This window comes from Solanum verrucosum, unplaced genomic scaffold (assembly GCF_900185275.1).
Source record: "Solanum verrucosum unplaced genomic scaffold, falcon-dt-bn FXZP01000880.1, whole genome shotgun sequence".
Taxonomy (NCBI): domain Eukaryota; kingdom Viridiplantae; phylum Streptophyta; class Magnoliopsida; order Solanales; family Solanaceae; genus Solanum; species Solanum verrucosum.
This window is the reverse complement of record NW_026019917.1, coordinates 63,232-85,383: the sequence shown is the minus strand read 5'-3', so window position 1 is coordinate 85,383 and position 22,152 is coordinate 63,232. Positions and strand designations below refer to the sequence as shown.

At 34.4% G+C, this 22,152-nt stretch overlaps 1 protein-coding gene across 1 annotated transcript; it reads right to left on the bottom strand.

Moving 5' to 3' along the window:
• Positions 1-2,297: 2,297 nt before the first annotated feature.
• On the bottom strand, positions 2,298-18,914 carry LOC125823246 (uncharacterized). The gene is given in 3 exon segments (XM_049502646.1): positions 2,298-5,171; positions 13,294-17,097; positions 18,891-18,914. Coding segments are annotated over 3 exon segments (6,702 nt in total).
• Between the last annotated feature and the right edge of the window lie 3,238 nt (positions 18,915-22,152).

Sequence of the window (22,152 nt, the reverse complement as noted above, 5' to 3'; positions counted from 1 at the left end):
GCAAGACTTAAAGAATGTTAACTATTCTATTTGTATTTTGTCTCAATTGTATATGTGATACAACGAATACAACATGTACTATATTTACACTAACAAACTTTCAAGAATTTGGGCCATGGTATATACTAAAGACACGAGATCTAAATTTACTAAAATACATGTAAAATGAATTAAATATAGAAAAATATTTTACACGCGTCTCGCACCAAGAAACGCCTATTCATGCAATTAGAAGTGGGGCAAAGTTCGAACAAGTCTATTTTGGGATGCCAGTATTCGTGGAGGTGTTCTGGCCCGGTTGAGGGAATTGGTGGAAATATGGGGTATAATTCAGGGCAAAGTTCAAGCATAAACGTTCTAGCTGTAGCTCCTCAAACTAGGACAGATCCAACATTGCCTGATCTTAATTTGAAAATCTGATGTTTTTTTTTTTTTTTTTGCATTCTATTCTACTTTTTGTATCAGAATTTTCATAATTGTGGTATTACATTAGTGCTCTATTTGTACAGGAGGTGAATATTTGAGACTGTCTTGAGCTTTCAATTTTGAATCTTTTTCATTCCCAAATTTGTTTAGTTGACCACTAAATTGTACAATTATATAATGTTATTCAAAAGCACAGATTTGGGACAGTGGTGATGTTATGCAAACCTTTAACTTCCTCCCATTTTAACCCTGTTTATTATTATTCGCTAGATTCACTTCAGAAAATCTCACATTGAGGGTAAGACATACATCCCCTAACAAAAGGGACTCTATATCCGGTAGGACTTGAACGCGAGACCTCTAATTAAGGATCAAAGAGTACTACCACTCCACCACAATGCTTGTTGGCAGTAGTCATCTAATTGTCCATATTCTTAAAAAAAAAAAGGGATAGCTGCCTTTTTCATGTTCTTAAAAAAAAGGGGGAATTGTCCATTGATGATTGTTCTTCATCAGATTCAGGCCAAATGGGACATATATTGATTCACAATTTGGCATTGAAACCTTCCAATTGAAAAACTAGAATCTTATATGAGAGGTTACAGACGAAATAAGATTCATAACTAACAAAAAACAGGAAAGAAAACACACAACACATTAAATTAAAATATGTCCAGAACCAGCAATGAAAAAAACCAGTAACAAGTTTGTTTATTGGAAGCAGTAATCAGATGAATTGAGACTGCAAATGCATTCGTTGCGTTGTTTCTTTCTTCATTGTTGTTCTATCCTTGAGTCCTTTGGGCATTCTGCAAATTATATATAGTATGATTTAAATTAAATAAAGTATATTTGTATGTAGGGGTAAAGATGTAAGAAATTAGTTACCTCTGTTTCATCCTCTTCTTCAGCTTCTTATTCATACACATCTGATATATGGAGTTGAAGTCTGTCCTCTCCTGCGAAGTCTACTATCTGTTTCTTAATCTCAATGGCCGAATCTCCAAGCTCACGCTTATTATTAGTTAAATGAATGGACTTTAAAGTGTGTATATCTATAAATGCAGAAGGGATCTCCGTAAGCTTGTAACAATGTTCTAATCTTAATTCCTCAAGCTTGGGAAAGGTTTCCATATCAACTTGCCATTCCGAATGATTGACCATTTGCATGGAAAAAGTCTTAAGACTTTGATAGATGTCCTCACTTGCGTCCCACTTGTCCTCTACGAATTCACAGTCAATAAACTCCAGAATTTCAAGCTCAGGCAATGCCACGATTAATGACAACAAATCAGGTCTCAGGGGAAAACCATACAACCGTAACTCTTTCAAGCTGTTAGGGAAGTAATATTCATTGGGTTGTCGGATTTTGTCTGTTAACTCGGGAGAGCCAACATTCTCGTACATTGCAATGAGTGATTCAAGTTTATTAAGGACATCAAACTTGGGAAACCAATCGCCATTTGTAAGAGGATCTATCAGTTCCTTCATGTGGCAATGAAGGTGCTGACGATTCGGAAAATTCTCCAGAACATCACTCATGGCTTCAGTATATGAGATATCAACTTCAGATAAGGTTGTCAAGTCTTCTAACTTAGAATTCTCAGCTTCCAATATTCTACTTGGTTCATGCATAATATCATCCACATCCATTTCCTCTTCCTCTTCAAAGAAAGAACTCATGTCAATTTTCACATGTTTCAGCTTTGACAGTTTGAATATTATGGGAAGTAATACCATGGTGGAATATCCAGTATTGATCAACAGAGTTTCCAGATTCTGGAGGTTCAACCAAGACACTGGGATACCTTTTACCTCTCGAGTTCGAATCCTTAAGAACCTCAAATGAAATAGGGAGCCTATTTCTTCCATTAAAGAATCTTCCAGAATAATGCTATCCAGTTGCAACACTCTAGCAAGTCCAAAGGGTCTTGTATGGCAGATATAGCTGAGTTAAGAAGTGAACCGCTAACTTTCAAAGATATGAGATGCTTACTACCAGCTGAACACTTATTAGAATTGAACAAAACACATTTTTTGTTGAGTTGACTCTCGTCAGTATGAATGGTTAGACGATGATGTAGGTAATCCGAAGCATGATATCGAGCACCTGGATTCATTAACTTGAAAAACTTTGCCTTTTTGGATTTTTCTGAACAAAAATCGTGCACAACATCATGCACATAACAAACCTTGATCCTAACAGAAAAAGGCATACTCTTCTTGGAGGGGATTTGATCCACCATTATCAGGCTACTGGAAACTAAAGCATCCAAGTAACTTTGAGTTGCTTCCTCTAAACTACTCTTGGATCGGATATCATGATCCACAAACCCTTCGGCCATCCACAACTGCTTTAACTTAGAGATCGGAGTTCGTTTGTTCTTTTGAGATCTTGCGAAGTAAAGCAACAACGGCTTCAGGTGACATGGTAAATGGTCATAACTTAATTGCATAACCTTCATCATCTGCAAATTGATGTTTGTAGAAATAAAGGAATCCAAATTATGTTGAATCTTAAGCCACAAATTCTTTTCCTTTTTCTTTCCTCTAACAATTACTCCAGCAATCAAAACAATAGCCAAGGGAAGTCCTTTACATTTCTTAACTATTTGGTGTCCAACATTTGACAGTTCAGCAGGGCAGCTTCCTTCCCCAAATACCCTTTTTTCGAATAGTTCCCAACTTTTTTCAGGTGTTAAAACTTGGAGGTCGATAGGATCAGTACGACATTTAACTTGCGAACCTACCTTACTAATTTGGATAGTTAAAATAACTCTATCGCCTCTCTTAAGATTTGGAAAACATGCTATTAACATCTCCCCTGTTGCAATATCCCACACATCATCCAAGACGATGAGGTACCTTTTATCGTACAGTGCTCTTCGTAGCTTTTCAGCAAGGTCAACCTCCCTTCCTTTTACTTCAGAGCTAGTAACTTGCTGAAGAATCTCCTGCAACACCTTTGACTTGTTATACTTTTGGGAAACAGTGCACCAAGCACGAATCTTGAAATGACTAGCGACTAATGTATTGTTATACACTTTGTTGGCCAGAGTAGTTTTACCGAGTCCTGGCATTCTGACAATCGAAATGACATCAAGCTCAGATTCATGTTGATTAAGGAGCTGGCCAATGAACTTGGATTCTTCTTTCTCATGACCTACTGTTACCTCAACAAAAAGTGATGAGGTTGACTCAATTGGCTCGACGAAAGACTTTGCATCAAGGGGGTGATCCCCATTCTTATCCTCCAGCTGTAAACTGGTGACTTGTGCCACGATAAGCTTGATCTTATCAGTGACACTCGGAAGTGAGAAGATGAGATGCGAGAGAGCATTATCTCTGACAAGAATGGAATTAATGGCATGTTCTGCCTCATATGCCACATTTAAAGCACGCACCCAACAATCTTTAACTACTTGGCTAGTGTCATTCAATGTTTGCTTGACTTTCTCGAAAGATGATCTTATGAATTCAAGGCTTTGTTTCACCATCCCAATTTCTTTCTTTATGAGAGAAACTGAATAAGCATTGGAAATGAGCAAATCATTTAAATGTCTGAGTAGAAGATTCATGAAGAGGAAACCATCATCCATAGGAAAGCAAAGTTGAGATAACTCTGGAGCTTTCAAAAAAATCTGTCTAATATCTCGCTTCATTTGTTCAATTTCTTGCAACAAGTCTGAAGCTGAAATGTCCGCTTCATTGATATTATTCTCAGAGCTCTCCTTCACCAGAATAGATATCTTCCTAGTAAGTAGCCCAACATGTGCCAACATATCATTCAATTTGTCATGATGGATAAATCGCTTTGGTATATCAGTGAGAAAGATCAATAGGAACTCTATCATGACATTAATGCTTTGAGTTGGAGCGTAATTGACAGCTACAGCACCTGCCATGCGTCCTTGGAGAAGAATCAGATAATTTTGAAGAATCCTTGGTGATGCTTTTCGGATTTGCTTAACAAACCGTTCTAGTTCAGTTGACCTTGATTCTTTCATGAGCTTAGAGGTAGAAATGTATAAAACCTCCAGCTTAAGAGGGATTATGTCGATGAGTAGAGAAGCAATCTTGGAAGAGCATTGAGAGACGTCTTCACACACCTCGTAACCATCATAATATCGTTTATACTCTCCAGTCCAAAGATCAAAACAGAATTGTGTTACTCTATCATCAGTCAATTGGAGCCAAGGGTAGAGATATTCAGTGTGTGCTTTGTTGGCCTTGAGGATAGGATAGAAATCTCTCAGATGTCGGAATACTTGCTGAAGAATCTTGAAGTCACTCATCCAGGGGAGAAGCAAATTAGCACGATAGTTTGGTAGATCATGAAGGTGTCTGAAGAGATATTGAAACATTTTCCCTTCAGTCGTCATGGCAACATAATAATCATTCTCCAAACTCAAAAAATAACTTTTCATCTCTTCCAGCAGCAGAGGGGCAAGACATTCCATGTCGCATTTCGCTAGGATTAATTTATCATCTTCATCTTGATAGAAAAGTGAGCAACTAAGTTCATCGAACTTGTCTATTTTCTCGGACATGCTGGAATAAAAGTAATCCAAACTGGAATTCCCAAACAGAACAAATGTGCTTAGGAATCTCAATTCCATTCTTAGCTTTTCAATGTCATCCAATTTTGATGAAGCAATTATTTTTTCATTCTTTATTTTGTTCAAGCCATTCAAGAAATCATCGATATGATTGTTGATTCTTCTTCTTTCTTCCTCAAATGGAAGCTGTTAAATTAAAAGCCAATCATTAGTCGGGATATATTAGTGACATATTTTGTTATTTAGTTACACAAATAGTGTAGTCCTAGATTTTGTTATTTAGTAACACAACTGTAGTAGTTTTTTGATATGATGTAATATAATTAAAGTCTAGGGACGTAACGATAATCTTAATCGTTTTATGGATTTTAATTGAGATAATGAATATTTATGCGGGTACCAATGTTATAATATGGAAATATTTAGGGAAAAAGGTCTGAAATATATCCGAACTTTGACCGAAATTGTTGTAACAATACCGAACTTTGGAAATGACCTTTTACCCCCTGCACTATTTAATAGTGTATTTTAAAAGTATATATGTGCCCACATGGACATCATAAATATTGCATCATTATAAATAGTAATGTGTCCATGTGGGCACATATATACCTTTAAAATACACTATTAAATAGTCCGGGTGGGGGGGGGGGGGGGGGGGTAAAAGGTCCTCCATAAAGTTTGGTATCGTAACAACAATTTTGGCCAAAGTTGAAGTATTTTTCAGACCGTTTTCCCAAAAATTTACATGAAATTAATTATTGGTTGATAGTATCCTATAAGTTGTGATATGATTGAATTGTTGAGACTGGTGAATTATGTAAATTTGATTGTGATTGATGATCATTAGTTGTAGGGTCGATTGATAAACTCATATTATATATTTTTTCATACATATTCATATCACTCTTATTGTTGGATGATAATTATTGGTTGATATTATCCATTGAGCTATTTGTAAGATTCATGTTCTTATCATGCCGATGAGAAATGGTTCCGGCAAGTGACATCTGATTGCCCTAGGTCTTGTGCCGATGAGAAATGATTTTGGCAAATGATATTGTGCCAGTGGAAAATGTTTCTGACACGTATACAAATCTGATTGCCCTAGGTCTCGACTATCTGACAGAAGAAGCGGGTGTATACCGATCTTCGGTCAGTGTATTACATTACACATTTCATCTATATTGCATTTCATATTAATTTGGCGTTGAGTTGTTGAAATGATATGAACTGATTTGACTTGATACATTTGAGACATCTTGTAATATCATCTATGGTGTAATTGACAGTTTGGGAAAAGTATATGTTTTAATTTTATGTTGACGTGATTTATTTTACGATGTAATTATACTTTTAGAAAAAGAAAACTTTCATTCTTTCATTTCTTATCGTGCATATGCGGTTCACTTTAATATCTAATTTTTTTTTATTCTCTCACTCATTGTGAGGATACGTCTCTAATTTGTACGCAAGTTATGAGAGATGATGCTACATGGTGTGGTTAGAGGCATTATGATTTGGTTAGCAAAATGACCAGATAATAGAAATTGCGATATTGAGGATGTTGGCATAGTATGGATGGTTCGTTTGAGGTGTGATTTGAACAAGGATATTTTATTTTTTTTCAATTTATTGTGACAATCTTATGACACAATGGTACTTATGATAAGTCGACAATTTAACATTGAAAGGGTATAATATGGATGTTATGAATACAAGTGTAATCTAGGAAGGATCAATTGATTAAATAAGAGCATAATGATCATGATCAGACTACAATGAAGAGTTGAGGAATAACAAAAATATGAGGGTGATCATTTATGATGAAGTATTAGATGGTAGGACTTGTTATAAGATATGTATGAAAAACTTTGTTTCTTACCTTTGGAGTGGAGGTATACTAAGAAGAATTCAAATAGTTCGAGTTGGATTATACGATAATCACAATGGTAAAATTTCTTATGAAGGAAGCCACAATAAAGACTAAGTATAAAATTTTATGAGATTATGAAGCTAAGTTAAGTGTCAATCTACTAGAACACTTAAAGTAGTGATTAAATGGTAGATATTCGCATATTCAACCTCTGAGATGTCGTTCGGAAGTTAAATTGAGGAACAACAATATTAGTTGAAATTAATGGAAAACATGATTTGATTTTAGGCAAAGATATTTGTATAAAACTATGTGAGAATATTCATAGAGACATGTGTAAAATGGTAAAGGATCGGCCTACAATTCATGGACTAAGTTGTGGTAGTTGGAAATATTATATCGACAAATAACTAACTCTATTGAAGTAACCAAGATTGTCCCAAGTATTGTTCAGTATGCTCTCGATCTTCTATAGTTTTATTTTGATCATGGATCTACTTCGTTTTATGTATCTTCTTTCAGATTTGAATATATTTTGTGACTCTTCTCTATATTTGTACGTATCTCGACATCCTAAGATGATTCTTAGTGGCGATTACATCCGTCTCAAGTTATTGATCTGATAGAACAAGACATTTGGGATAGACTTCATTACTTTGAATATGATAAACTTCGACATCATGTTGAATATGGATTGAATTTTTTCCTTGTCATTCAATTTCAGACTGTTATATATGTCAAGACAAATATCTCAGTTTTGTTGGATATTCCTAAATTGAAGTTACATGACACTCTCAATATCTATCTAAGGAAATATAGTATTATTTTCAAAGGCATAATGCATATGGTTCTGAGACATGATTGTGATAAGTGTTATGTGAATTGACGGAGAATAAGGAATTAAAGAGGATGTATCATTTCGAGGGATGTGTCGCGGCACGATAAATATTATAATTCAAGGGACGTGTCGTATGCCACAATGGTTTCTATTATCGGGGGACGTGTCGCACGCCATGACAGATGCATGAACAAACATGTCCCCCTTAGGTCCCGAACTGAGAGACAACGGGTGTGTATCATTAGATCATACATGTATCACCATACTCGACATTGCATCGCATTGTATCACATATCTTTATCATTGTGAACTTGTGAGTGTCCTTCTACGAAATTTGTAATTGATGAACATTATCATGTGTATTGTTGATCTGAAATTGTCGGAGTGTTGTCATTGAGCTATGAGCTATGTAAATTGTAAACTATTAGGTTGGACTGATTTTATGCAGGTTGTAGTTGTGGAAGTTTGGTTGGAGTGTAAGGAGTACCTGTGTTCTATATTCTTAGATTTGTGTTTAGGAGTTTGCTTGCTAAGTACCATATGGTTTGGTACTCATCCCTTGCTTCTACATTTGTGTAGGTTAAAAGCTCGGCTCTTCATGATACTCTCTATCCTCTTCTTGTCTGAGGCTTCATATGAAGATTTGAGAGGTGGCCATTTGTCATCTCAACAAACCTTCTTACTCCTATTTATGATTTTATTCTGCTTTAGAAACAGTATCATTTGAGGCTTTTGTTTTCTTTCAAATCTATTGTAATACATTAGAGACTTGTGCACGTTACAACCATGTTTTGGAAATTTAGTTAGGTTGACTTATTATTCGTATTATTATTTGTTATTAAACTTTTATTTATACCTTATTTTCGCACTTTATCGTAATGGTTGGGTTTTAAGCTGGTTTGTCTTGGTGGAATAAGACGAGTGCCATTACATCCATTTTTGGGTCATGACATTCTACTTAAACTCATAAAATGTGATATATATTTTGTTAATTAAAGTGAATGAACATGAAAATAACAATGTATCCATCGTGCACAAGATTAACAAATATAGGCATGCTTGAGCGCATATTGTTAACATGACAAAAGTAAATCATATTTCTTATACTTGTATGAAGTTTGTAGAATTAGATAGTTTAATTTCTTATGATTATGTTTATCTTAATTAGATGATTTCAAAAAAATATATAAATATTTAATTATTGAGTTTAAATTTATTTACATTGTGCCGACAAACCTTTTCAAGAGTCAATGGTCACAAATATTTTAATGAATACCGTTAGCTTTACTTTTACTATTTTTGACTTTTCTGTTAAGTAGCATATTTGAAATGAATCTCAATCATAGATTATTTTATGATCCACATGACATTAATCAAAGAAGTCATTGAATATTACTTGCGGATGTCACGCCCCGAGCCTACACCCTGGACGTGGCCGGCACTCGAAGACCATTGCTGGCCCCCAAGCGAACCCTTGGCCTGGCTTTCTCAACTCAGCGGAAACATAACTCAACGGAATAACTCAATGCAATGAAAGGTCATAAAACAACCCAACTGATAAAATCTGGCCAAAAAGGCAACTCGAGTCTCAAAATAGAATATTTATATATATACATAGATGAGAGACTCAATACTAACTGACTGACTGACTGTCTGTGAAGCCTCTATAACACTGAGATGGATGTTGGGACAGACCCCGCAACATCCTAAATAAAACAAAACTAAGAAAAGAAAATAACCGAGTCCTCCAAAATGCAAAGAGGCTCACCACTGACTCTAGAGTGCTCAGCTGGATCAATGGCGTGCTGGATGCTGATCCTAGGTACCTGCGTCTGCATCATAATAAGATGCAGGCCAACTGGCATTAGTACATTGAATGTACGAGTATGCGAGCCGGAAAGCTAAGCAACATAGGCTAGAATGAAATCTGGAAGAAACTGAATAACTTATCTGGCTCAGCTCAACTCAACCTGACTGACTCATTTCAATATAAGGCAATTTCAAACAAGTGTAATATAAAGAAAAATTGTTTAAAACATGCTATAAACTCTGTGTGTATACAAAGATACAATAAATCTGAGATATATGTAGAAATACAAATGAACTGATGTATTTAAAAATACAATAACTGTTGTGGGAGCTTCTCTAACCGACAGCCATCACATAAGAGCTATAGTGATGATACAGCGATCAACATCACGCTGCCAGAGCATCCTATACCCGGCCAAAGGTATAGGACCTTAACTTCCTAATGGATCCACTAGTCTAATTTGAAAAGGATTCATCTAAAAAGTCTGAACCTCTTCTACCCATGGTGGCTACATGGTTCTATGGGGGTTGTGGGTTCTTTGAACACTCCCCCAATTCGGTGCTCAATACTACTCCCAAAAATGTACTAGCTCTTATGTTTTTAAAACATATTTCTTCCTGCTGATTTGAGATAATTACTCAAAAACTTAGCTCAAAGGCTATCTTGGAAATCTCAGTTTCCTCTCTTGCTTCATTTAGAAAGCGATTACTCTTTTTCTGGAAAACTAGCCCGAAGGCTCTTTGGAAATCTCAGTTTCCAATCTTGTTTAAACGTGAAAACATTTTCTTTAAAACTTCTTTGGGAAAACTTAGTTCCCTAATAACTTTTGAGAAATGAACTCAACTTTATACTCTTGGCTTAACTTGAAATTTGAGCCTTAAAATCGAAGTTAAAACGTTCAATAAAGACTCCTGAACAACTTTAAAGACTTGCTTGACTTACTTCTTAACTTTTACGCTTGACTCTAACTTCACTTGACTTTGATCCGAACTTTCCTCGAATTGGATTATGAATTCAAGGGTAATGATCTCATGTTTATGGATGAGTTCGGGATGTTTAGATGTACCTTAGAGTGTTGAAAACAACTATAAAACATTGGTACATTATTAAGGAACATGCATGAAAAAGTGGGGAAGGAATGGGAAGGATTGGCGTCCTTGGCGCTCTGAGAGGCGCGGGGCGCCAGCCTTCAGACTTCATAGGGGCCTGCTAGGCGCACCGCCCCAAGGGGGAAAGTTCAGAACCCCTTTTGGGGCGCGCTGGCAGGCGCGACGCCCCACCCTTTTTCCCCGAAAATCCGACTTTCTTCCTTAGTCTTTCCAACTCTAAACCTTCTTGACTTCAAAGTTTCCAGCCCCAAACACTTAGAATCATAAAACCCCTCAACATACAACAGATTCAACTCGAAAATACAACCGGAAACATGTCCCAAAGCAACAAGAAATTTCAACACAACCACAAGACTTCAACAACCACAACCACAAACTTCAACAAACACAACTAATCTTTTCTCGGAATTAAAACGAGTTTGGCGTGTGGGGGAAATAACCAACCCAACACTATGATCTCACATACCTTAGTAGGGATCACCCCCGACGATATCCACGACGATCTCGACGAACTTTGCTTCTTCTCCTTTCTCCTCTTCACTCACAAACCCTTACTCTCTTTTTAAAAGGAAACACTGATTAAAAATCAGTCTACAACCTTAATATAACCAAAAGAAATGGTTAGGGAAATGACCAAAATACCCTTACAAATTTCGGATGAACTTCCCTTACCAAAAGCCCAACTTCCAAAGGGCATAACTCACTCATACTAACTCAGAATCGAGCAAACTTGGCGGCGTTGGAAAGATCATTCCACGAGCTTCGCAAACATAACTAGAAATACACCTAAATCATCCTAATCTAGGAGTTATGACTGTTCAAAGTTGACCAAAAACTCACTTTTTTCCATACTTAACCAAATTTCCAGATTTTGAATTCTTTCCAAAAATGACTATTTCCAATTCTAAGCCTCTTCATAGTTATTTCAAATTGCTGGATGTTACATTTATACACTTTTTGGCTTATGTGGCACACTTCGTGACTCCACATAGTTGAAGCACGTGAGAGATGTTTGGATGCCACGTAAGCCGAAATGGTGTACAAAATAAAAAAAATGGGTTCAGGAGAGTAATAAGATCTTAATTTAGTTAAAGTACGTATCTGAAATTTCGGTTATTGTCCAAGAGATACATATTTCTTATCCCTTATATATTAGTGTAAATCTATGATGAAATGCCTCCAAAATTAACCCGGGAAATGTCAACTGATAAATGCTTATTCTGTTATTCACTTGCAAATATATTTATGGAGACTATCAGCTATCATTTCGATTTTCAAGTAGAAAGACTTGGGTTTTAATTAATAATTCAAAATAATTATAAACTTAAATTAATCAATTTTCGATCTAGACTTTGATTAGACTAATTGAATGTTCATGTTAAGGCTGCAAACATAAATCAAACATTACATATTCTACAAGAAGTACTATTGGGTCATTTGTACTTTTATCCTTATTTTATGCTGCTCTTTAATTTTTGCTCAACGATAGAGTTATCGTCTCGTAAAGATGGTTAGACGAATATCATTCATTGAAAGATTCGAACTTGCGCAGTTGCAATCTAAAATGGCAACATCGACCAGTGCACCCAAGCGAGTTTTTATTTTAAGGGTGTACAATCAAATATATTATGATTTTATCAGCTATCTATATATATACGAATTTTTTCAAACACAAAGTCTCAAGACTTTGACAGGTGTCCTCGCTTGCATCCCACTTATTTTCTTTGAAAATCATAGTCGATAAACTCCAGAAATTCAAGCTCAGGCAATACCACGATTGCTGACAACAAAGCAGGTCTCAGAGAACTCTTTCAAGCTTGTTATAGGGAAGTGATAATCATTGGGAGGTTGGATTTGATCTTTGTAATATGATAAAGCTTTCAGATGTTTTGATGATCCTCACAAGTGCAGGGACCCGGTCCTCTGTAGAGTGTTCTCGTCCAGGGCAATGTGCTATACAACCGGAAAGTTGTTTTGTCAGTGGTTGGGGAGGTCGTCCAATCAGAACGAATGAGGTTGTTTGTCTAATGGACAATAACTCTTTTTGGTTGATATAATCAACATGACAAACAACAAATTAATTCATTCATTCAAAGAAAGAAAATTCAAGCTTCAAACAAAACAACAAGGGACCTCATCGACTGAAGAATTGCTTCCTGAACCTGTTGTTATTTTGATTGCTTGTATTTGTGCTTAACTTGTAGGATTAGTTTCACTCTTGTTAGAAACGTTTCAAAACTTTGTGTGAGTCATTGTAAGAAACGTTTCAAACGCGATGTTTCTTTCTTCATTGTTGTTCTATCCTTGTGTCCTCTTAAGAAAAGTGAAAAGTCATAATCCTTCGTAAAAATCACAACCTTATTTTTCATAAAAATCACAACTCTTCACAAAAGTTACAATCCTTCATGTTAACAAAAAAACTAGAATCTTATATCAGAGATTAGATACGAAATAAGATTCATAACTAACAAAAAACATGAAAGAAAACTCTCAAAACATTAATTTTGAACATCTCCAGAACCCACACAGATGAACCGAGACTGCAAATGCAAACACGCTGTTTCTTTCTTCATTGTTGTTCTATCCTTTGGGCATTCTGCAAATTATATATAGTATGATTTAAATTAAATGAAGTATATATGTATGTAGGGGTAAAGATGTAATAAATTAATTACCTCTGTTTGATCCTCTTCTTCAGCTTCTAATTCATACAACACACCTGATAAATGGACTTGAAGTCTGTCCTCTCCTGCGAAATCTATTATCTGTTTCTTAATCTCAATGGCTGAATCTTCAACCTCACGGTTCATACTCATTAAATGAATGGACTTTAAAGTTTCTATATCCGCAAATGCACAAGGGATCTCCGTAAGCATGTCACAATGTTCTAGTATTAATTCCTCAAGCTTGGGAAAAGTTTCCCTATCAACTTCCCATTCTGATAATTCGGTATTTTCCAAACGCAAAGTCTTAAGACTTTGATAGATGTCCTCACTTGCATCCCACTTATACTCCACGAAATCAGAGCACTTAATCTCCAGAATTTCAAGCTGAGGCAATGCCGTGATTGCTGACAACAAAGCAGGTCTCATGACAAAATTATCCAACCGTAACTCTTTCAAGCTGCTAGGGAAGTGATATTCATTGGGAAAAACATCATCAATCCATACGTTGTAGTATTTTACAAAGAGTGATTCAAGTTTGTTAAGGACATAAAACTTGGGAAACCAATCGCCGTGTGTAGGAGGATTTGTCGGTTCCTTGATGGTGCACTGAAGGTGCTGAAGATTTGGGAACTTCTTCAGAGCATCATTCGTGCCTTCAGAATATGAGATATAAACATGGGATAAAGTTGTCAGCTTTGAATTCTCACCTTCCAATATTCTACTTTGGATATTGTCCTCCTCCCCTTCCTCTTCAAAGAAACAACTCCTGTCAATTTTCACATGTTTCAGCTTTGACAGTTTTAATATTCTGGGCAGTAAAACCATGGTGTAATATGGCAACGTATTGATCAACAGAGTTTCCAAATTCTGGAGGTTCAACCACGACACTGGGATAGCTTTTACATCTCGAGTATGAATCCTTAAGAACCTCAAATGAAATAGGGACCCTATTTCTTCCATTAAAGAATCATCCAAAACAATGTTATCCAGTTGCAACACTCTAACAAGTCCAAAGGGTCTTGTGTGACAGTCATACTGGAGCAAGTTAAGAGGCGAACCGCTAACTTTCAAAGATATGAGATGCTTACTACCAGCTGAACACTTTTTAGAATTGAACAAAACACATTTTTTGTGGAGTTGGCCATTCTCAGTATGAATGGTTAGACGATGGTGTAGGAAATCAGAAGTATGAAATCGAGCACCTGGATTCATTAACTTGAGAAACTTTTCCTTTTTCGCTTTTACTAAACAAAAATCGTGCACAACATCATGTACATAGCAAACCTTGATCCTAACAGAAAAAGTCATATTCTTATTGTAGAGCATATGATCCACCATTATCAGGCTACTGGAAACTAAAGCATCCAAGTATCTTTGAGTTGCTTCCTCTAAACTACACTTAGATAGAATATCATGATCCACAAACCCTTCAGCCATCCATAACTGCATCAACTTAGAGACTGGAGTTCGCTTGCTCTTTCGAGATCTTGCAAAGTAAAGCAACAACGGCTTTAGGTGGTCTGGTAAATGGTCATAACTTAATTGCATAATCTCTAAATTGTTGTTGGCAGAAACAAAGGAATCCAGATTATGTTGAATTTTAAGCCACAAATCCTTTTCCTTTTTCTTTCCTCTAACAATTACTCCAGCAATCAAAACAACAGCCAAAGGAAGCCCTTGGCATTTCTCAACTATTTGATGTCCAACATCCAACAGTTCAGCAGGGCAGCTTCCTTTTCCAAATACCATTTTTTCGAATAACTTCCAACTTTCTCCAAGTGTTAAAAGTTGAAGGCGGAGAAGATCACTATGGCATTTAACTTTCAAACCTACCTCACTACTTCGGCTAGTTAAGATAACTCTATTTCCTCTCTCAACCTTTGGAAAACATGCTATTAACATCTCCCCTGTTGCAATATCCCACACATCATCCAAGACGATGAGGTACCTTTTATCGTACAGTGCTACTCGTAGCTTGTCAGCAAGGTCATCCTCACTTTCTTTTCCTCCCGAGTCAGTAACTTGCTGAAGAATCTCCCGCAACACCTTTGACTTGTTATACTTATGGGAAACAGTGCACCAAGCACGAACATTGAAATGACTAGCAACTAATGTATTGTTATACACTTTTTTGGCCAGAGTAGTTTTACCGAGTCCTGGCATTCCGACAATGGAAATGACATCAAGCTCAGATTCATGTTTATGAAGGAGCTGGTCAATCATCTTGAATTCATCTTCTTCATGACCAACTGTTACCTCAACAAAAGATGACGAGGTTGACTCAATTGGCTCGTAGGAAGACTTTGCATCAAGGGGGTCATCCCCATTCTTATCTTCCAGCTGTAAACATGTGACTTCTGCCACGATAAGTTTGATCTTATTAGTGACATTCGGAAGTGAGAAGAGGAGATGTGAGAGAGCTTTATCTCTGACAAGAATGGAATTAATGACATGTTCTGCCTCGTATGCCACATCTAAAGCACGCAACCAACAATCTTTAACTACTCCACTAGTACTGTCATCCAATGTTTGCCTGACTTTCTTGAAAGATGATCTTATGAATTCAAGGCTTTCTTTTACCATCCCAATTTCTTTCTTTATGAGAGAAACTGAATAAGCATCGGAAATGAGCAAATCATTTAAATGTCTGAGTAGAAGATTCGTGAAGAGGAAACCATCGTCCATAGGAAAGCGAAGTTGAGATGACTCATCCGGGGATTTCAAAAAATTCTGTTTGATATCTCCCCTCATTCGTTCAATTTCTTGCAACAAGTCTGGAGCTGAAAAGTCCGCTTCATTGATATTATTCTCAGAGCTCTCCTCCATCAGAATAGATATCTTCCTTGTAAGTAGTCCGACATGTGCCAACATATCGTTCAATTTGTCAGGATGGATAAAGCGCTTTGGTATATCTGTGAGAAAGATCAATAGGAACTCGATCATGACATTAATGCTTTGAGTTGGAGCATAATTGACAGCACCAGCCATGCGTCCTTGGAGATGAATGAGACGATTTTGAAGAATCCTTGGAGATGCTTTTACGATTTGCTTGACAAACTGTTTTAGTTCTCTTGACGTTGATTCTTTGATGAGCTTAGAAGTAGAAATGTATAAAACCTCCAGCTCCAGAGGGATTATGTCGATGAGTAGAGAAGTGATCTTGGAAGAGCAATGAGAGTGTTTATAGAGTTTATACTTTCCATTCCAAATACGAAAATAGAATCGCATAACTCTATCAGCAATGACTTGGAAGGGAAGAAAGAGATATTGAGTAGTAGTTGTTTTGTTGGCCAGGAGGATAGGATAGAAATCTGTCAGACGACGGAATACTTGGAGAAGAATGTTTATTTTCTCGGACATCCTGCAAATAAAGTCATCATCCAAATAAGAAATTTTGATTGGTAGATCATGAAGGTTTGTGAAGAGGTATTCAAACATTTTCTCCTCTGTCGTCATTGCTACATAATTATCATTCTTCAAACTCAAATAACTTTGTATCTCTTCCAGCAGCAGAGGGACAAGACTATCCATGTTGTATTTCTCTAGAATTACTTCATCATTAAGTAATCGCCGAGTCATAACACTGAACTTGTTTATTTTCTTGGACATCCAGTAATAAAAGTCATCGTCCAAACTTGAATCCCCAAACAGGACAAATGTTCTTAATTATCTCACTTCCATTCTTAGCTCTTTAATGCCATCCCATTTTGAATAAATGAATACTTCTTCTTCATTCTTTATTTTCTTCAACCCATTCAAGAAATCATCAACAAGATTCCTGATTCTTCTTCTTTTTTCCTCAAGTCGCAGCTCCTAAATTATAACATAATATTATTGTTGTTGTTTCAATAAGTAAAGAAATGAAAATTTAGTAAGAGTACTTGGACAAATTGAATTAGCCCAAATACCTAATTCTTAGTTTTTCGTGTGTTAGCCCATCAATATTTTGGTGATATGGTTTTCATACCATATTTTTTTTAAAAAAAACTTCACGGACCTTCCGTAATGAGTTGTGGGAATAGTACTCATAGTCTCACTATGATCCACAACATTTTTTGGCATTTAGAAACCATTTAACAAGAATTAAACCATTTTCTTAGTTTTTTCGTGTCTTAAGCCCATAAATATTTTGGTGATATGATTTCTGAGTGATTTTTTGAAGGAACTTTACGTGACCCTCCATTATGAGTCGAGAGTGTAGTACGTATAGTCTCACCATGATTAAAGATATCTTTTGGCATTTATGAGCCATTTAACAAGAATTATGCGATTTTGTTAGTTTTTCATGTATGTTAGTCCATTAATATTTTGTTGATACGATATTCGGGCGATATTTATGGGACCCTACGTAATGAGTTGGGGGAGAAGTATGTATAGTCTCACCATGATCCATGACCTTATAGGGCATTTAGGAGCTATTTAACAGGAATTAGACGATTTTCCGAGTTTTTCATGTTTGTTAGCTCATGAGTATTTTGCTGATATGGCTTCCGGGAGATTTTTTTTTTAGAAAACTTTATGGAACCTTCCGTAATGAGTTGAGGGAGCCGTACATATAGCCTCATCATTATCCACGACATTGTTAAACAATTATGAGCCACTTAATAGGAATTATGCAATTTTCTCAATTTTTCGTGTGTTAACCCATGAATAATTTGGTGATATGGTTTCCTGACGATTTTTAAAAAAAACATTTACGGGACCCTCCGTAATAAGTTGGGAGGAGCAGTACATATAACCTCATCATGATCCACGATACTTTTGGGGTACACAATCAATCGAAATTATGTACACAATCAATCGAAAAGTCAAATATGACTTACCAATTTCTCACTTCTTAATGAGTTTTAATATATTGGGGTACCTTTTAATGGTTAATCTTTTTAGCTTCGGTCATCAAATATACTCATTCACAACTTTTCATGTACATGGTCTCTCTTCCTTCATAAATTTGACAAAAAAATATTAATTTACAACACTTTTGTGTTTAATCATCTTATAATTCTTATATAGTAATTTTCTATTTATTGGCCACTTTTTTTCTTATTAATATATTCATTTTGTATGATATGACGACAAATATATTGTATTTTTTTTTTAATTGACTTGATTGTAAATGTTTCCCTTTAACTCTCATTCTATATTTCAATTTTTATGATTTTTTTATTTTAAGTTTGTCATTTTTTATAAATTAATAGAACATGTACTATTGGATACAAGTTTTTTATTGTACTGTCCAATTATTCATATATATATATATATATATACACACATAGTAATCATTAGTTTGTTATTTTATGGGATTTTATCAGCTCAAGTATATTATCTACCCCTTAGACAATTTTAACATATCATATGATGTTATCATTGTTTTAATTTGTTACTATATATGATTATTGAATGTTGTTTAAAGATTTTAGCATAAGTAATTTTTTTTAAAAATAATCTTAATACGTAATTGGGGCCAAACATGCAACACACATTCTCAAAATAATTGTTACAAAAATATGTAAAACTAATAATTGCTAGAAAAATAAGTATAATTTATATGTAAAACTTAATTACTACTAATTTGGAGCATGTAAAATTTGTATTGATAGACATACCGATGGCTTTCCTTCTTTTTCCATTGAATCTCCAACCTCGAACCAGCCTTCAATTTCTAAAGAATTGATTTTTCAACTTATGATCACATGCATATTTAATTAGGATAAAAATTAGAATATAGTAATCCCATGCACAAGTAAAGGGAAATGCAAGAATCAAGAGTTAAGAATGTTAATTATTAAGTTTATAGGTTTTGAATTATAATTATACCTAAAATATAATTTACTTTTTTAAGTAAATACATGAATTGGTGAAAGTAACAAATAGCATGTCAAAATATATATATTTTTTCCGTTCATTAGACTTGGTAGGTTACTCAGAGTGGCACACAAGCACACACTAATAAATTTTCAAGAATTTGGACCATAATATATACTTCCTCTATTCCATATTAACTGAATTTGTGACACAATGCACACATAGATATTAAGAAAAACATTTAAGAACATAACTTTCACTATTGTCTTTTAAGAAATCATAAATATAACTTTGTAAATAGTGTAATTTATCTCATAGAAAATATAAAAATCCAATAAATGAAAGGGTAAATATGGAAAAAATTTCAAACATCCATTTTAAACTAACAATTCAATTATTCTGAACAATGAAAAAAATCTAATTTTTTTTACTTAATATGAAATGGAGGAAGTACTAGAGAGACGAAATCTAAATTTACACAAACCATGAGTGTGTTTGGTATGAAAGAAATTATTTTCTTAAAATGTTTTTTTTAACTACTAGGTGAGTTTGTTATTTTAGTTTTTATGTGTTTGATATATTTTCTAAATATTTAAGTAATCAAACATGAAAACATTAAAAAATATAAATATTTCCTCCTGAACACACATTATATTAAAGTGTTTCCCGTATCATGATATATTAAGATCTTAAATGTAAAATCTACATAAACTACGTTAAAAGGTCTTCTTCATATCATGATTAGTGACCTTAATCTTCCTTTACAAGCTTGGACCCTATATGGGTGTGGTTGGTACAAAGGATTTCGACTTTCGTACTTACTAAACATGAGAAAATTGAATGAAAAACAGTGTAAAAAGGGAAGGGAAGAGGGTTGGAGACCGATCTTAAATTATCAAATCATTCTATATATTCTATAATTATCAAGTAAAAAGTATAAATCATTTTTCTAATTCTTATTATGTATGTTTCTTTCAAATAAAAAATACATGTAAAATGAAAACTAGAAAAAACATTATATTATACCTTTTTGTTTACTTCCTTCCAAGCTAATAATTCCTCTCAAATGGTAGTTTGCCTTGTTGCAGATTTACAACACTTTTATTGAGAAAATTGAGTGAGCAAAAAGCAAGCAGCAAATGTTGAAGAACCTAATTCACTTATTGTTAGATCTGCAAATGTGAACTTTCGGTTAGTTTATCAAAGTCTAGATCTGAAATTAATAGATAATTTAAGTTTACTACTCCCTCTGTTTAATTTGAATTATTAAAGCCAAGTCTTCCTATATAATTTCCGACGGTCCTAATCAAGCAAGTTGACTAGAAAAAAATGGCATTTTAATATTACATTATTTTATTTATTATTATAAAATAATAATAATAAAAGCTATGATGTTGATGCACCAACAATTGCAATTATGTACTATTTTTTTATTTTCTCGATTTTAGGAATCACGTGAAGTGATGATTGATGGTTGAATTTTGGAACCAATTCTCAGCCAGTGTTTGCATCCCACTTGGCCACTTGTTCTCTTTGAAATCAGATTAGATAAACTCCAGAATTTCAAGCTGAAACAAAACAGGTCTCAGGGAAAACCATTCAACCGTACCTTCTGCTACCTAACAAGCATAAAAAAAATACATAAAGAAAATAAAAGTTAGAGAGAACTAAGTATTTTTTTATCATTATAAAATTTGTAATACACCCATGATAAAATTACAAATAAGGATGCTTAAAAAATTATGTAAAAATATGTCAATCAAGAAGAAAGTTGAGTTATTAGCCTCAAACTTTCTATTACAAAAACATGAATTAAAAAAGATTGATTGCCTATCAAAAGTAATTTGAAGTAATTTTCTCTAGTCTTCTTCTTCAAACTTATCCAACAACACTTGATAATTCATAACTTCTTTATGGATTTATTGGATCTTGTCGAACCTATTGATACTGTCAAATAGTTCTGTTTTGCCTGTCGCATCGGTAAGTGACTTGGAACAAACTCCTCAGTCATTTTACCATTCGAACTATGTTGCCTTCCATGTATCTTCTTTTTGCTTTTGTTGCCTAGGTGATATATCCCCTTGTTAGGACAAAAACATATATTTTCAAATAATATATGTTACTTCTTTTGTGTCAATTTATGTGGCACATGTGAAATTTTGAGAGTCAATCACATTTTAATATGATTTTCAAATATTTTAAGTTGTTAATTATTGTGATTTATAGAACTCTTAATGTGATTTTCAAATAATATATGGTACTCTCTCAGTCCTAATTATGCCGTACATGTGAAATTTCGAGAGGTAATCAAATTTATCATTTTAAGTTAATTTTTAATAGCATTTTTATGAATACATATTATATAAAAAAATATTAAAATAAAAATAAATTAAAACAGATAAAATATGAAATATAAATTGAAGAAGTTGAGGAGAAGGGCAAACCAGTCAATTGGCCGACTGACCCTAAGCTCCTCAACATTCGCTTCTATAATATAGTTGTGATCAAATTTATCATATTTTAAGTTAATTTTTAATAGCTTTTTTATGAATACATAGTACTCCCTCCGTCCCTATTTAGTTGTCCATATTTCCTCTTTTAGTTGTCCCTATTTAGTTGTCCATTTTGACAAATCAAGAAAGGACAATAATTTTTTTCCTATTATACCCTTATTTAAAGTGAAAAGTTATCATAAATAAAGTAAATAAACTTATGAACTTTCCAGCATTGATTAGTTATCTTGAGTGAATTTATTTTGGAAGTAAATTGTACTATAAGGGTAAAATTGTAACTTAACTATGTTAATTATTATTGCCTTAATCTGTGTATCATTTCTAAAGTGGACAACTAAATAGGAACGGAGGGAGTATATACAAAAGAAAATATTAAAATAAAAATAAATTAAAACAGATAAAATATGAAATATAAATAGAAGAAGTTGAGGAGAAGGGCAAACCGGTCAATTGGCCGGCTGACCCTAAGCTCCTCAACATTCGCTTCTATAATATAGTTATATAAAATATGAAATATAAATAGAAGAAGTTGAGGAGAAGGGCAAACCGG